Source organism: Plenodomus lingam, assembly GCF_022343315.1.
Source record: "Plenodomus lingam strain CAN1 chromosome Unknown contig_1, whole genome shotgun sequence".
Lineage (NCBI taxonomy): Eukaryota > Fungi > Ascomycota > Dothideomycetes > Pleosporales > Leptosphaeriaceae > Plenodomus > Plenodomus lingam.
The window spans coordinates 717,251-733,054 of NW_027093927.1; the positions used below are offsets into that span (position 1 = coordinate 717,251).

The 15,804-nt window shown below is 49.3% G+C and overlaps 7 protein-coding genes across 7 annotated transcripts; 3 read left to right on the forward strand and 4 right to left on the reverse strand.

Moving 5' to 3' along the window:
* Positions 1–413: 413 nt before the first annotated feature.
* IAQ61_000230 (uncharacterized protein) lies at positions 414–788 on the forward strand (the record flags this gene model as incomplete). Its single annotated transcript, XM_003835348.2, has 1 exon — positions 414–788. The coding sequence occupies one exon, from the start codon at positions 414–416 to the stop codon at positions 786–788; it is 375 nt and encodes a 124-aa protein (XP_003835396.2).
* Positions 789–817: 29 nt separating this feature from the next.
* Positions 818–2,491, forward strand: IAQ61_000231 (uncharacterized protein; the record flags this gene model as incomplete). Its single annotated transcript, XM_066094581.1, has 1 exon — positions 818–2,491. The coding sequence occupies one exon, from the start codon at positions 818–820 to the stop codon at positions 2,489–2,491; it is 1,674 nt and encodes a 557-aa protein (XP_065955434.1).
* A 1,321-nt stretch (positions 2,492–3,812) lies between these two features.
* Positions 3,813–5,367, reverse strand: IAQ61_000233 (uncharacterized protein; the record flags this gene model as incomplete). Its single annotated transcript, XM_066094582.1, has 2 exons — positions 3,813–4,555; positions 4,605–5,367. The coding sequence occupies 2 exons, from the start codon at positions 5,365–5,367 to the stop codon at positions 3,813–3,815; spliced, it is 1,506 nt and encodes a 501-aa protein (XP_065955435.1).
* Positions 5,368–6,639: 1,272 nt separating this feature from the next.
* IAQ61_000234 (uncharacterized protein) lies at positions 6,640–8,787 on the reverse strand (the record flags this gene model as incomplete). Its single annotated transcript, XM_003835350.2, has 6 exons — positions 6,640–6,865; positions 6,935–7,682; positions 7,730–7,847; positions 7,953–8,225; positions 8,316–8,410; positions 8,484–8,787. The coding sequence occupies 6 exons, from the start codon at positions 8,785–8,787 to the stop codon at positions 6,640–6,642; spliced, it is 1,764 nt and encodes a 587-aa protein (XP_003835398.2).
* Positions 8,788–10,295: 1,508 nt separating this feature from the next.
* On the forward strand, positions 10,296–11,861 carry IAQ61_000235 (uncharacterized protein; the record flags this gene model as incomplete). The annotated part of the gene is made up of 4 exons (XM_066094583.1): positions 10,296–10,304; positions 10,399–10,437; positions 10,910–10,944; positions 10,994–11,861. The coding sequence occupies 4 exons, from the start codon at positions 10,296–10,298 to the stop codon at positions 11,859–11,861; spliced, it is 951 nt and encodes a 316-aa protein (XP_065955436.1).
* Positions 11,862–12,798: 937 nt separating this feature from the next.
* IAQ61_000236 (uncharacterized protein) lies at positions 12,799–15,180 on the reverse strand (the record flags this gene model as incomplete). The annotated part of the gene is made up of 7 exons (XM_003835353.2): positions 12,799–13,888; positions 13,938–14,436; positions 14,484–14,571; positions 14,620–14,788; positions 14,848–14,954; positions 15,011–15,078; positions 15,153–15,180. The coding sequence occupies 7 exons, from the start codon at positions 15,178–15,180 to the stop codon at positions 12,799–12,801; spliced, it is 2,049 nt and encodes a 682-aa protein (XP_003835401.2).
* A 281-nt stretch (positions 15,181–15,461) lies between these two features.
* Positions 15,462–15,743, reverse strand: IAQ61_000237 (uncharacterized protein; the record flags this gene model as incomplete). The annotated part of the gene is made up of 1 exon (XM_066094584.1): positions 15,462–15,743. The coding sequence occupies one exon, from the start codon at positions 15,741–15,743 to the stop codon at positions 15,462–15,464; it is 282 nt and encodes a 93-aa protein (XP_065955437.1).
* Between the last annotated feature and the right edge of the window lie 61 nt (positions 15,744–15,804).

Here is a 15,804-nt window from a genome sequence, read left to right on the forward strand (position 1 = left end):
GGGGCTTCAGTTATTATCATGAAGAGCAAAGAGATCGAAGAGATCCTAGATCATCACTCGGAGTAATCTGCGCCATTCATGGCTTGCAAATTCCGTGCTACACATACCGGTAGACCCGGTACCATGTTCTCCACGCTTCCACAGGCAGCGAACCGCACAACTCATGAGTGGCTCACCGACGTCAGGAGACATTTCAGAAGCGAGTGAAATTATGATAATAGCCGCAGTATTGATTGCAGCAGCCCATATACCCATGTGGTCGGAAGTCACGAAGATCTACTACCAGAACCTGTAGCACATTGTCTAGATATACAGTTCCGGTCACCAAAAGACTAAATATATCTGGTTTCTAGAAGTACCGCAGCATCCGACATGTAATGATAAGTTTCTTCCAGAAATTACACTCTTCAAAGATGCAACTATTGGAGTTAACGTTTGGGGCATTGGTCGTATTGGGGACAGGTGTGTACGATGTTGTACTCACTCCAGATACACGTCGAATCACTAACTCTATCATAGCGTTTGCACAGGACACGAAGCGATACTGCGATTCTGCAACACTGATATGCTATTCTAGCTGGGCTACGAACAACGGAATCGTCTTTCGCATCGCTTTACCTGAAGCACAGACTGCGCCATTTGATACGGTTCTTCAGATAGTATCGCCGATCAAGAATGGCTGGGTCGGATTCTCTTGGGGAGGCACCATGCCGTATGTGCCCTTGACCATTGGTTGGATGAACAGCGCAGCCAACACCACTATCTACTCATCCAGAATGGCATTGTAAGTTGGTAGCATCCGTACTATGGACAAATCATGACGAATCACAGTGGCTTGAGTTTGCCGCAGCCTTATGACGGTGCTGAATACTCTTATTTGAAGGGTACTGGATACAACACTACTCACTGGACGCTAAATGTACGGTGTAGGGGATGTTCACAGTGGCATGACGTGGATGGGAAGTTGATATCCATCGATGGAGCAGCATCCGCACAAAAGTTCGCTTATGGTTTGGCCACTAAAGCACCCGCTCAACCAGCAAACAACAGATCGACCTTCAATGTCCACAACACTTTTGGAAATTACATATTCAACCTCACCCAGGGACAGAATGCGAAATTTGACGCTCTGGTGGCGGCAAATCTCATTACAATCACCCCACCAACCTCAAGCAGCGCTCTAGCTCCGACCTCTACCATCAGTCCGACATCGGTCAGCTCGGGTACAAATACAATATCTACAACAACGCCTCAGCCGATACAAACAGGCATACCTGCTTCATGCGATGGAGTCCCGAACCTCGCTTTTCCCATGAGCATTGCAAAAGGCTGGAAAATGGCCAAGGCGGCTGGAGGACTGACCCAACCTCGCGGGATCATTTTTGATACTGCCGGGAATCTTCTCGTGGTACAAAATGGACTTGGGATTACTGCGCATAAGATAGGCTCGAACGCATGTTTGACGTCGTCGAAGACTATCATTACGCAACGCAACCTCAATCACGGTATGACCTTGAGCCATGATGGGAAGAAACTCTACGCCAGTTCTGCCACATCCGTGTTTAGCTGGGACTACGATGCCTCAGCAATGAGTGTGTCAGCAAACTCTACCATAATAGTTACAGGTATGGACAGTCGTGGGCACGTTACACGAACACTAGCCATTCCGCCAAAACATTCTGACTTATTGCTTGTCTCGCATGGATCGAATGACAACTTTGATTATGCGTCTGGGGACATCAAAACCGGACGTTCATGCGTCAAGGTCTTCAACACCACGTCGATCCCGAAAGACGGCTATAACTACGCAACCGGAGGCTACCAGATGGGATACGGCTTGCGCAACGAAGTCGGCCTAGCATTCGATGGAGATGGCATGCTTTGGGGAGTTGAGAACTCCTCTGACGAACTGCATCGCACTATTAACGGTGTACCTGTAGACATACACATCGACAACCCAGCAGATGAGATCAATTACCTCGGCGACCCATCAAAGGAGAACACAGATTGGTACGGCTACCCAACATGTTACACCTGTGGCGCGCCAGATGCCATTACCGACCGCAAATTTTCTGTGGGCGACCAATTCGTTTTGGAACCAAACGCCACTTTTTCAGACGATACGTGTAAGGGACGAAGCAGGCCTGCAAAACTTACTCTACCGGCGCATTCGGCACCGCTTGACGCGAAATTCGATAAGAGCTTCACGAACATTTACGTTACCATCCATGGATCTTGGAATCGCAGTCCGCCGGTGGGATATAAAGTCATCGAAGTACCCTTTGTACACGGACAGACTGGATATGCACCAAGAGCACCGCTCAACAGTACAAAAGGATGGAAAGATGTGGTTTGGAGTCCAAATGTTGACCACTGTTCCACTACGCAGTGTTTCAGACCGGTAGCGATTGCCCAAGATGCATATGGGAGGATGTATATCACGAGCGACAGTGGCGCCGAAGGCGAACTGATTATTCTTGGACGAGAATAAGTAGTAATTGACGATCGTAACATTCCAAGTCGCCAGAAAATAGTGAAATCCCATAGAGTTGGTATGAATTCATTCTCCTATAGAGTAGTTGCTGTACCGTTGAGCCCGTATGATAGAGCGCACAAAACATGTGCTCTTCTGTCGCAGGTACCGCAGATACCATGTATCTGCATTCTACACAACCTTCCCACACAAACTCTAACAATCCATGCTTTTAGAAAAGAAAATAGAAATAGAGTATATTACACCATTGCAATAGAAGACTCAATAAAGCTTCGACAAGCCTTGCCAACAATCCCATCCTCACAACCCCCAACATTTCCCTCCACATTTCCAAGGCCACATGAGATCAAAATAACAAGACTACTAACAAAATCCCCATTATCTTGCCCGTCCCAAATTACCAACACTCCACTCAACCCTTTTGCTACCCAAGTTCCCAAAAAAAGGGGGGATGGTCAGATTTAGCGTTCCGCAAATTTTCCTCGCGTACCGTAGGAACAAAACTATCACTAATATGGCAAATATCGCTAGACACCACCGCAACGCAATACCATGCTGCTTTACCTCTAAATCGATGTCCTTGGACTACTACACCATGGATATGCTAACCGTCTCGCACTATAAACATTTAGTGGTCCAAATTTCCCATCAGAATATATCAGGGCTTGTGGTTTAGTGGTATAATACTCCCTTAGCAAGTCTTTGTATCATTACAATTGACTGGGAGTGGTCCAGGGTTCGATTCCCTGCAAGTCCAGCTTTTTTTTTTTCGGTGTCTTGTGGTTCATTTTGGTGGTGGGAGGGTTGTGGTAGGGAGGTTGTGGGGTGGTGGTTGAGCGTGAAGGCGTGAAGTGCGCGCGGGTCGGGCTGCGGAGTTTTTTTTTGGCGGGGTGGGGGAGACGGAAGATGAAGCGAATAAGAAGATTAGGAAGATTAAAACTATTAGGTCACTTTCATGTACTAAGTATACACGTGATGGTCATGGATAGTGTTGGTCCTGTGATGCGCAACGGATGATGGCGCGGTGCTTTGTATTTGATGCATGCGTGTTCCTTTGCTAAAGGCGTGTGACTTTACTTTCAAGCTGTATATACGTATCTTATTAGATTTACTGAAGCTACAAAGGGATCAAGTGTAGAAGTGCTAGAATAAACGTTGCAGGCTGTTTACTTGAAATTATCACGATTCTGGCTATGTACAGTGAGGATGTATGCCTCGTACTGGAGTCACTACACATTTCATTATTCTACCATTATTGCTTTCGACGCAAAGGCTGCCCTAGATAAAACGTGTTATTGAAAAAGGACAGGGCCGCAATCTATACACTCTTCCTCTCCCACCTCAAACCATCCGTGAAGCTCCCCTTTGCCGCACCCCAGCTATCTACGAAATAATTCTCCCTCGGCTTCCACGGACCCCTGTTCGCGCACTTGGGCAGCTTGCTCGTCGCATTCGCGACATAAGTGCTGTTCAGCGGGCTGGCACCGACTGCCAACTTCTTGTCTTCCTCGCTGATCTCCGGGACCACGGAGGTATAGCCATTCTCATGCATGTGCTTGATCAGGCGCACGAAGAGACAAGACGCAGTGTCGGAGCCCAGCGTCCACGAAGCGTTCCAGAAACCAATGATATTGCCGAGGTTGGGTATGGAGGTGAGCATGCTGGAGCGCCACATGTATTGTTCGGTAACATTGACTGGCTTGCCGTCGAGGCTGATGTTGATACCGCCGAGGATGCGGAGGCTAAGACCGGTGGCTGTGATGATGATGTCTGCGTCTAGTGTCTCGCCGCTGTTGAGCTCGATGCTGTTGCTTGTTACGTTCTTGATTGTGTCGGTGACAATGTGGGCTTTTCCTGAGTTGAGGGCTTTAAAGTAGTCGCCGTCAGGGGAGACACAGAGTCGTTGTTGCCAGGGGTTGTATGCGGGTTTGAAGTGTGGGTCCATTGGGAAGTCGGCGGGTAGCTGCTTTGCAGCTTCTTTGCGCAGGAAATTGGAGGCGCGGGTGGGGAAGTACATGCAGAATTGGTACATGAGGATGGCCATCCAAGTGAACATGAAGCCTGGGATACAGTCAATCAAAGCATCCTCGCATGTCGAACGCAAACTTACGCTTGTACTTTAACAAGAACCATTGAGGTGCGTACTTTTCCCACCAGGAGTCGCCGTTCTGTGAGACACTTATAATGTAGCTTGGGCTTCGTTGTAGCTGTGTAACCGATCCTACTCCGCCTTCGACCATCGCTGGCAACAGTGTGATGGTGGTCGCGCCCGATCCAATAATGACCATCTTCTTGCCCTTGTAGTCCAAATCTTCCGGCCAGAACTGTGGGTGTACGATTTGGCCCTTGAAATTGTCTATGCCAGGGATGTCTGCCTTTCTGGCCTCTTCATAGCTATAGTACCCAGTACCCGTGATGAGCCACTTGGCCCAGTACACTGCTGTCCGTGTGTCCTCCCCCTGTCCCACTTGGACATCAAGTCTCCATTGTTGTTCGCTGCTCCTCCAATCCGCAGCGATGACTTTGTGATTGTACCGTATCTTCTGGTCGATGTCGAATTCGTGCGCCGTCTCGTTCAGGTATGACATGATACTGCCACCGGTAGCGATAGGATTCGTCGCTTTCCATGGATTGAACTCGAAGCCCAGGGTGTGTAGATCCGAGTCTGATCTCACACCGGGGTACTTGAACTGCGACCACGTCCCACCAAGTTCATGTCGGCCCTCGAGAATGGCAAAGGACAAATCTGGCAGCCCTTCTTGGACGCGATAGGCTGCATTGATTCCACTGAAGCCGCTGCCAATGATGAGGACATCGAATTGCGTGTCGTTCGAGGCGCTGGCATGCCCGTTGGCGACGCTGTGGCCGTTCATTGTCACTAAGCCAAGCTCGTTGTGGTGCTGACGGTAGTATGCGGTATGCGGTATGCGGTATGCGGTATGTGCGTATGCGTGTGCGGCGAGACGATCGATATGAGTTGTGAGCACCGTCCAACCAGTCTACTGTCGAGGAGACTTAGTCAGAGTGAGCGACACTTCGAGTCCCAAACCAAAAATGGAAGTGTAATATAAAAGCTGCGGGGACGAAATTTGAGGCAACCAAGGGGTCGCACCACGTACCTACATATACCCACAAGGAAATAAAACGCCGGATTGCGCACCGCTTTCAAGAGCAACACTACTTGGCCAATGTTCTTCCCCTCCCGCTGGCCACTTTTCTAGTCGACAAGGCGCTGGCTTCCTCTCTGCTCCATTGGGCTTTGCGAGTCCTTTTGCTACAAGTGGTCACGTCATGGTATGGCCATAGGTGGCCACGATGAAAATATGCCGCGGCAAATCCCTGATTGGGACTAGTGAGCGCAGATGTTTCCCCATACGGATATGACCTCTCGACAGCGGACAACCACCACGCGAATGAGTTCATGTGCACGTCTCTACGCTTGTCACAATAGGACTGTGTTAAGGATACCAAGGATTCCGAATTCCGAAGGCGAAGGTGTGAGGAAATGGGCACGAGATGTTGCTAAAGGATGTGTAGTGAATTTACCACATGTACGGTACCCAGTGCCAGGTACCGAGGCACAGAGGCGAGTGAACACTACGATGGTGCGGTAGGTGAGTTTAGAGTTTGATAGTTGAAAACAGATACAGAGAAGAATCTCATCACATGCTTTTCCGCTCACAAAGCAATTCGCCATTCGCACTACATATGGTAGCCAAAGCTATAAAGCCATCAAAACATACAACGATGCTGCTCAGACAACATGAAGCAAGGCGACGAGGACAGTCTGTGGCTGCTTTGAAACACTCCACCTTCATCGAGTGCCTCAGTCGAATTCGTAGTGTCAATACTGGCCAAGCATAGCTTATGTATCGCCACTCACTGTCACAAACACATGCAGCGCCTTTACTAGACTGCCTTTCGCTAGTACTAATCCCTCTGCATTATCATGTCTCAGCAGACCTTCATCTGAATTCATCACAAAGCATCATGAGTATGGAGGTGGAGGATGTATAAAATAACCCCATCCATCATAATCTATTCACCAATTCCAGCAATGTTGGAACATACCATGGGTATCCATGTCCTATCAAACTAAAGCTTCTACGCTACAAACCACCGTTCCATGTCATCCAAGCATAAACTTACAAAGTCTGCTTACCCCGCGTCTCAATCGGCAGTATCAGCATAGACAAAGCTGCTGCAATAAATAACCCCCCAGAAGCATAGATGGGAGCCTTGGGATTCGAATTCCCAGCCTGAATAGCAATAATCGGGGCACAAAGGCCGGCAATTCGGTTGAGGAAGCTGGACATGCCGGTCGCAGTACCGCGGATAGGGGCTGGGAATACTTCTGGAGTATATGCGTACCTTGAGATAGCGAGTCAGTTTATACACGAGATCATGATTATGAGTGAGGGATGAGAATGTAAGGCTTACAGTACGCCGTAGGCAATGTTTTGGAAGAAAGCTTCAAGACATGTGAATGCCAGCTGGAAGTCTGAATCCGAGGAGATAGTGAAGAGAAAGACAAAAACACCGGTGATGACGGTGCCGATTGCCATTGTTCCCTTGCGACCAATGTACATCAGGTCGACGGTGTAACAAGCGAGAAGAGATCCAGGAACACCCACTATGGCGGTGATTGCGTAATTGCGATAAACAGTGCTTGTGTCGTTGACAAAGTCGCCACCAGAATTGGCCAGATATTGTGGCAAGAAGGCGTTGAACAAGGGATATGCCATACCGATGGTTGTCCATTGGAACCAGAGGAGACCAGTAGTGAGACCGATCGTCTTGTTTGTGAAGAGAGCACTGAAACGCTTCAATGAGAACCTAGAGAGAGAGCGCTTGAGAATCTCAAAGACACTGAGTTTCACGTCTTCGCCGGTGGCTTCTGGGTTGCCGCCAACGTAGTTGAGAATGTCTTCGGTGAGCCAGGTGTGGGTCTTGTTGTAGTGTGCGATTCCGTATACTGTCGCCACCGCTTCGGCCTGGCGACCGCGCGACAGAAGAAACTTGGGCGATTCGTAAAGGTGGAAAAGGAAAAATCGGGCGACAAACATGGTGAAGGTGATTGCTCCTAGTGTGAGGATCAGGTATCGCCATCCCATGTTATCTTCCTTGCGGCATAGTCCGAGAGGAGTGTCACTGGAACATGAGAAGTTGGGGATATATGCCCAGGCGACTGAAGTTGTCAGAAATGTTCATAAGTTAGCAGAAGTAATCACATACGCAGCGAGGCCACCAAGTTCCCAACTGGCCAGAACAAAGATAGTAGCGTAAGCAGATTACCAGATGTTTGTGGCAGAAACTCTAAGAATAATGTCCCGTCAACTGGGAGGGATCCGCCCTAGAGAAAGGGTTAGTTGATGATTTAAGTTTAGTCGGAGGAGCAGAGCCGCAGATAAGAATCGAATGTTCAGTTAGCAGCGTGCAAATGGGTATCCAAACTTACCACGCCGACTCCAATGCAAGAATAAAGCGCGCATGTGCCTATCCAAGTGGGTGCGCCACCAGCCGCAAGACCAAAAATACCAGCCAGCAGAAGAGTGCAATTGAACGCCAGACGACGACCGATAATATCAGATGCAATTCCCCAGAAAGAGGCACCAATGCATAACCCGAGGAAGAGTGCGAGAGTCGTGTAGCGGACTTCAGTGTCGCTCACACCGAACTCGACCGACAGCTGCGGAAGTGTAAGGGCAACACCTTGAAGCCACAGGTTATCCTAGAGGCTGTCAAGATGTATTTCAACACAGGCTACAAAAGACTGCGAGATCGATTACCACTCCAAGGCAATGAAAATGGTATTACTTACCGCCATCCAGCCGCATCCGCACAGCGCAAATAGCTGCCACTGGTACCTTCCCATGCCCATGTCTTGGAGAGCTCTGTTGATGACCTTCGACTTACCTGGGCAGTATTAGCTTGTAAACATTTAACAGTACCCAAAATGAACGTAATCGAAGCACGTCTATAAACATACGATCGTAAGGAGTGTCGGTATCCGAAGCCGCAACCTCGGCCTCGACCTCTGCTTTGAGTGCTTCAACGGTCATGCCAGAGTTAACTACGGTACTTGATGCATTGCTTCCTGGGCGTGTGAGTGTGTCGCTTGGGTCACGATCTTTGTGTTCTTTTTCGTTGTCAGGATGGTGGGTAGTGGCGTTTGAGGCGCGAGGGTTGTTCACAGAGCTGCGATGGGTTGGGTCGGCCAAAGGAACAAGCACTCCTGGGAACTCGTCTATGTGATGCCTCTTAAAGGGGTTTATAAATAGTTGTTGTCCCATATTGGTGGATGGCAACAGTCGTGTCGTGGCGATGGGCAACTGTGCTGCCTCGTTTTGCTGCGTGGAAAGGTGTTGTGGCGCAATGGAAGTATGGAGTATGCTAGTCACTGTGGCAGTCACAGTTGGGGGAGGCGCTGGGCTGGCTGTGCACTGGGGCGTTATGTTGCACTTGGGTTGTAGACTTCGGGTTGATTGTCACCTTGTGTCACCTGTCCAGTAGAGTAGATGCTGCACAAGAAGGCCTGGAAAAGATCGTCGGACTTGGTAATGCTTGTATTGGGATGTGGTATGCACAATGTGCGTGGAAAGAATAGCAAAGGGCCTGCCAATGTTTTCGTCTATAACAACGACAGGTAGCCGTTCAAATATACATCCGTTGGTTGCAGCGCCGCCGCCTTGTCCGAGAAAATTGGGTCATCGAATGTTCAACGTTTCCTAGGGCGCACTGTGACGTAGTCACGCAGTGCTCAGGATTTCAATACGTTACAATGGTTCTGTCTTTCACTGTAAAGATCGACGAACTTGGTTGCTGTGGTTCGCTCATCCGGGACGATGATGCGCGCTAGGTGAAGCTTGATAGCGCCTCCCGCTCAAACTTGCCGGAACAAGCTTGTCGAACGACTGCCTTCTGCACTGTGACATCCGAGGAACAAGTTGAGGTCGTAGAGCAAGCCACCCGCAGATGATATGTTCCGCAGAGGACAATTCATTCATCCATTCATAAAAGGCGACATATCATTCATCATACAAGGTTCTCGTTCCTACTGCGATCAGGGCGACCACTGTGGCGCAACCAAGTTGGAAAAAGTTCTCGGTACGGTGACATCGCTAACACGCCCATTACCGTTACGTGATTCTCAGGCTTTACCGCACGTGCAGATTTTGCAAAGTCCACCCTGTCCATTTTGGCATGCCGATCAAGGTTCCTGGTTCGGTTGGCCTAATTGATGAGACCGACAGTAAGCGGGCTTGAAACTTGAAATCTGGTACACTGGGCGTCGAGATCGGGAATCAACAATCAACGCCCTGAACCCTTGCATCGAGAACATTGGAGAAAGTGTCGATCGGGAGGATTCAGATAGTTGATGCATGCTTTTCTTAAGAGAGAGACTCTGCCTCTATCTGGAGGCTTTCCTTCCGTCAATCCTAAAAATGTTCTTCATGGTGCTGACCCAGCGTCAAAAGGAGTCAGCCGTATTTCAAGGCCGAGATGAGAAAAAGGTCTTGGTGTGGGTAAAAACCGGGTCAACCATTCAGTCCGCGAGGCAACATCACGCGATTTTACCTTACTATGCACACTTCTGGGCGCTTTCCTCCTTGCTCGGCCATCGCCGCCAATGTGATGTCACATCCAAGCTTCTAATTGATTACATATGATTTCCCGAAAAATGTGCTGATTTCGAAACAATTCGTCTACGAAGTTGCAACTCCTTTCAGTGTCTTATAGTTTCCTTAACCAATCATTCGCAAACTCCGCGTCTCTTTGGTTCTGGGATCATCTCGGTTCGATGGTACCGGTAAGACGTGCAGGAAGTCGTTATGTCGCCCCTGCTCTTCAAACACCTGAAGGATGTCTGGTTTACTAAATGGCTAACTGCCAGCCTTGAAAAGGCACTCTATAGGAAGCTACCATCTACCAAAGACCTGCAGGTACTATTCGTCGCTTACCATACACAATACCATACCCATTTCTTCCGCTTCAACTTTCAAGCAACCATCTTTCCAGCATTGCTAGGCTCATTACTACTTGCAGCTAGAATTACTGGTCTGAGTTTCGACAGCCATCTTCAGCATGTCATACGTCTCCGAGGGAGACAGCAGCCTGGAATCGCGTTGGTCAACTAGTGAGGATGACCATTACTGCCCCGCAGGCACGGCATGTCGCCATGCAAGTATACGATTTTCGAGCAGTGAACCAAGTTCATCACCCGTTTATTCGAGGGCGAAACACTCAGATTGGCCGGATGATAACCGGTTCAGGTATAGTGAGCGGTGGTATTCCGATGACTGCGAGATGGATCCCTACAACCAAGATATCGCCAGCAGTGACATTATATACGTGCTCGAAGATGGCTGCTTTGTATTCAACAGTAGCTATATTGCTGGTAAGCAGTTGTGGTAGTTCCACTCGAGCCGAGCCGACGGGAGATGCGAGAAGTACACGCCCCATACCCCCAATGGTTCTGCAGCAACTAACAAGAAACAGACATCAGGCTTGCATCGACACTGCAAACCCTTCGTACCTCGACGTAGCTCCAACACAGCCTCCCACAAGGCGTGAGATTGAAGGATTCTCCTCTGTACATGCCTACGTGGAGCAACTCCAAGCCGAATGTATCAATCTACGATGGCGCCTCGAGGCCGTGGAATACAGCTCAGAGCACAAAATCAACCAACTCTACAACGAGCACGAGGACCTGTCCCAATCTCACGCCGCACTCCAACATGACCATCGCAACATGACCCAGAAACACGACCGGCTCATCGACGTCGCCATACTAATGTGTGCGGAGCTGAAAACACACGCTAAATGCATAATCGACCTCTACAACTGGACGCCACGCATCACACGTGTCCAGAAAGATGTCGGCATATCCTATCGTTCGCCAAGCGCGACACCAGTGCATGAGATTCATCTCTCCGACATGGAACCAAATAGCCAACCCACCACCCACGACTCTGAGCACCTTCATCTCGTTTCCCCAGCCTCACCCGCATTCACACCACATGTGCCCATAACCGAGCCACCAAATACCCTAGAAAACCCCAAGGTCTTTCTCAAACTGCGAGGTTTGCGGCCTACAGGCCCGTTTGACGCGGGGTACGGTGGTGATGGGGAAGCGCAATCGCATCCTGAAGCTTATATCTCGCCACCAAGTTCTGCTCCGGCGGGGACGACGGGCACAAAGGATGTTGAGAGCGCGGCGAGCGGGCGAGATGGACATGGAGATGATGTCGCTGCTAGTGGTGATGGTAAAAGATGGTCCAGTGCGAGAGTGAGGAAGCCGTCGAGCAAGCGCAAGGCGGAGATTTATTGTGGAGCGCCGTTGAAACGATCGAGGCCATGTTCTTGATGTGATGGGTTGAAGCTAAGCGCAGGGTACGTGCGACAGGAGCAATAGTGATGGATAGATATTTTTCAAGATGGAGATTGTAAAGTGGAAGTTGGACGACTTTGATACTTCTCCTGATGTCAAACAGATCCTGCCACTCGTTCTACAAAGCAGACCCAAGATCCCACGCGTTTCCATCGTTCTATGTACTCCGATTCATTGCGGAAATGCATTATTACATCTTCATAATAAGTCTGGACTTTACACATTAAATAGCTAAAACTACATTGCCGACTATGATTTTCAGAAACAGAGCGTGGGCAGCATTGTTACATCGAATCGAATGCCCGAAAAAAGGGTACAGCGAGCGTTCACTGACGGCGAACCGAAGCTGCGGGGAGAGAAGAGAAAGAGAGAAACAAAAAAGTAAAGAGAGAGAGAGAGAGAGAGAGAGAGAGAGCAAGGGCACCATGTGTCTGCAGGATCATAATCAAACGATCCTGCCATCAATGTCATCGCATGCGCTTCTAAGACGTTCAACACATCTTCTCAGCCAAAAATGCGGGATTTATAAGAAAAAACCTGAAGAACCATAAAAGTTCCCAATGAACAATGAGTGCAAAGTTCGGCAGTGAAAATAAGCGTAGGCGCAATGTTTCTCGGCAACGAGAAAGGACGGTAGGTTCCCGCGTTGCCATCTTTGCGCGCATGAAAACAGTCTTTCTGATGGGTGGGTCAGGAGAAAAACTGCGGAGTTTGGGGTTCATGCGCGCTGAAAAAAGCGCTTGTTTGAATTTTCGTTTTGTTCTTCACATCTCCTTGGAGAGAGAGAAGTACCGAGGGATGCGAGGCAGTCGTTTGACATGAACCTGCAGACACATGGACCTATACAATCTCGTCAGCGTCGAAAAAGATGGGACGAGCGAGTGGGAGAGGAGAGTCGAGGGAAACTACTGCCTCATGAATTTGACCCTTGCTGGGTGCAGCCGTCGAGTCGTAAATCCTCCCATTCCCAAATTTGCTCCATGCCGCCCATGTCAAGTGTAGGGGGGTTCCCCACTTGTCCAAATGGATGGTGTGCTAGGAAGTTGTCGATGTCAAAGGTGAGGTCGTCTGTTGTCGTTCTCGTAGGTGAAGCGACCGTTTCAACGGTGGTAGGGGCTGTGACTGCTACCTTGTGGGGACTCCCTTGTGACAGGGAAGTGATCACGGTTGGGAGAGACTCCGACTTGACCAAAGCAGGAGCGCTTTTTACAGGTGGGGTGGGCGGTGGCAGGGAGTTCGTCGTATGTTTCCTCCGCTTCGCAGTGAGTGATTGTCGCGAAAGTGCAGGCGTGGCTTCCACGAGTTTGGCGAGGAAATTGTACGAGGTAGCACCGAGTTTTGTCGTAAAACTGAGCTGATGTAGCATACTGAGCGAGCTCTGAATCAGTTCGATAACCTCTTCGCGGCGATGTAGGACGTGATCACGATCGTGAATGATGGCCGAGCAGAGGAGTGTGGCGGTGTCAAATATCGCAAAGACAACCACCTGGAATTTCGCGTTGATTGAGAATTCATGATCTAATAGATCTCGCGAAACTTGGAAAAGTTGATGGGCAATCTCGACGCCCATTCTCCGGAACTCGTCATCCTGGTCCGTGATCCTGTCGCGCCGTTGCCGAGTGAGGTATGGTTTGAACACATGAAGCATCGTTATAAAAACGACGCAATGTAACTGATGCCGCTGCAAGACGAAATAAGGATGCTGCTCATCGAGGGATAAGTCGGGATCTTTGACCCTGAAGATGGGCGGAAGCTCTTCTATGAAATTTTCGCATGCTCTTTTGACATCCAGCACTTGCTTCGCGGTGAAGAGATTGTTGGCTGATGCACCTCCCACGGCGGCTGTAACTCTACGACCAAGTTCTGCTTGAAGAACCATATGCGTGAACGGTGAGGGAACCTCTGATTCTGTTGTCGATTGGTCGAGGCGTAAGCTGGGTAGCGTGAAGTTCAGGCTTCTTTGGTCAATAAGGCTTGGGCGACCAAGCCATGCGGACATTTGCCTATAGTCACAGTCAGAAATATATAAAGCAAGTAGACCGAAGCACCTACCAGTCCCATATATACAATATTGCCCATACCCGTCTTCTGATCTCGATGTCGAATTCCGACAATCCCTCAATACCAGCGTCCTTATCAATACCGAGTTCTTGTGCCTCGCGGATCGTAGAACCGAGAGTGTGCCACGATTCCACAATCTTAGACTCCGCTTTCAGCCAAGCGCTTTTGAGAAATCCCTCTTGAATGCGCTCAATGCTGGTGTTCGACGCGAGAAAGTCTCTGGATATTTGTTCTGCGGCATTGGCAAGTCGCTCCGTAAGTGCTTGTGAGCTACACGCCAGCTCAAATTCGATCATCTCGCGCATCGAAGGAGTGAGATATTGGACGGTATAAGCACATATTCGGAGTAATAGGCAAGTGAACTCGGGTGAAATGATTCCATCAGTAGATCTATCGGACCACCATTGGACGTACTGATCGGTCAGAGTCGGTCCATAGATGATAGGATATCGATAATTGACGACCGTCAAGAAGTGGTTTACGATGGAATCTGAGCCAGATTAGCAAGAGATCGATGTGGAATGGCATTGAGATTACCAGTGATAGATCTAGGAGGTATTGCGCCTACAACCTTTGCAACCGTATCTGGAGATGTCTCGGCTGTGGAGTCGTGCCGTTGCCCAATCTGGAGCATCCGTCAGCCATGTTGGAGGGACTGTCGTGGCGCACTTACAAGCTCGAGGTAACCAATTTTATAATGTACATGGCCGGGCATATATCCCCATATCTTCAAGCCATCCTGACCTCCGGCTGGCACACTTGCATGTGGAAATGACAGTGAGCTAGGCTCACTCGGGTCTGGCGCGCTCCTCTTGCGGCCTCTGGTTTCACTAGACGATTCGCTGCGTAACTCCTGTTACCATTGAATTCCGACTATATGGTAGACAAAGTATCTACCTACCGACCAGATTCGGGAGTAGATTCTTGTAGCGTTTTCTTGGCCGAGAATTGACAGAGATGGGCCACTTTCCTTGCTTGACAGTGGTTGCAAGGCCACTCTCGGGAGCACTAGTCATGTAATCAGCTTCTATTGCGAATACAGAGTCATGCAGGGCTAAATAGACCTTTTGCTTCCGGCGTTGGCACTCGTTACAGGCTGTTGAAGGACGACTATCTTTCTGTGATTGCATGCCTGCAAAGAGGTTGAATTGGTGTCTTTTGAGAGAGAAAGAGAAAAAGAGAAAGAAAGAGAACAGGGAGCTGTACCTGAGGGTTGGTGGACAATATGCGTCATGGCTTAAACGCCGGTTCCCGTGGTCACACCTCGATATGCAGGGCAACGCCCCCCGGCTTAGTCTAAGCCACCTCCACGGGCTGTCGCCAAGACCACATGTGGCGAAGGCGCTTACCTAACGGCAGTATGCGCATCTGATTGCTTGCTTCTCCGCTCTGCTCAAGTGATCGCTTCTCATGCGACCCTCCAAGTCTAGAAAAGTCGATTATCAAGCACTTACGGTATACCCAGCTTGTAGCTAGTAGCTCGTTCTGGTCCCTTCGTAGTCTTGCGTCAAGTCGTTATTTGCCACGGTGGAAGCCATGGTACCATTGGATGGCCTTTTGGCGGTATACTTGACGACCCTGGTAAAAGCTGCCCAGGTTTAGGTACCTGACTATTATGCATGTCCAGTCAGGCACATTGGGTAGAGTAGATTCTCTGTTGGAGTGATCGTCTATGATATTACCTCTGGTGGTCTGCAAGGTCATCTGACGGGCAGTCTTTTCAATGTACATGGTCTGCCAAACCTTGGCGATGTAGCCGACAACACGAAATACCTGGAACCTCCGAGCAATGTTCATTTAGTCTTTCTTACTCCAATGGGCGTCTGAACAGTATCTTGCATTGAGTTTCGAGTGTCCT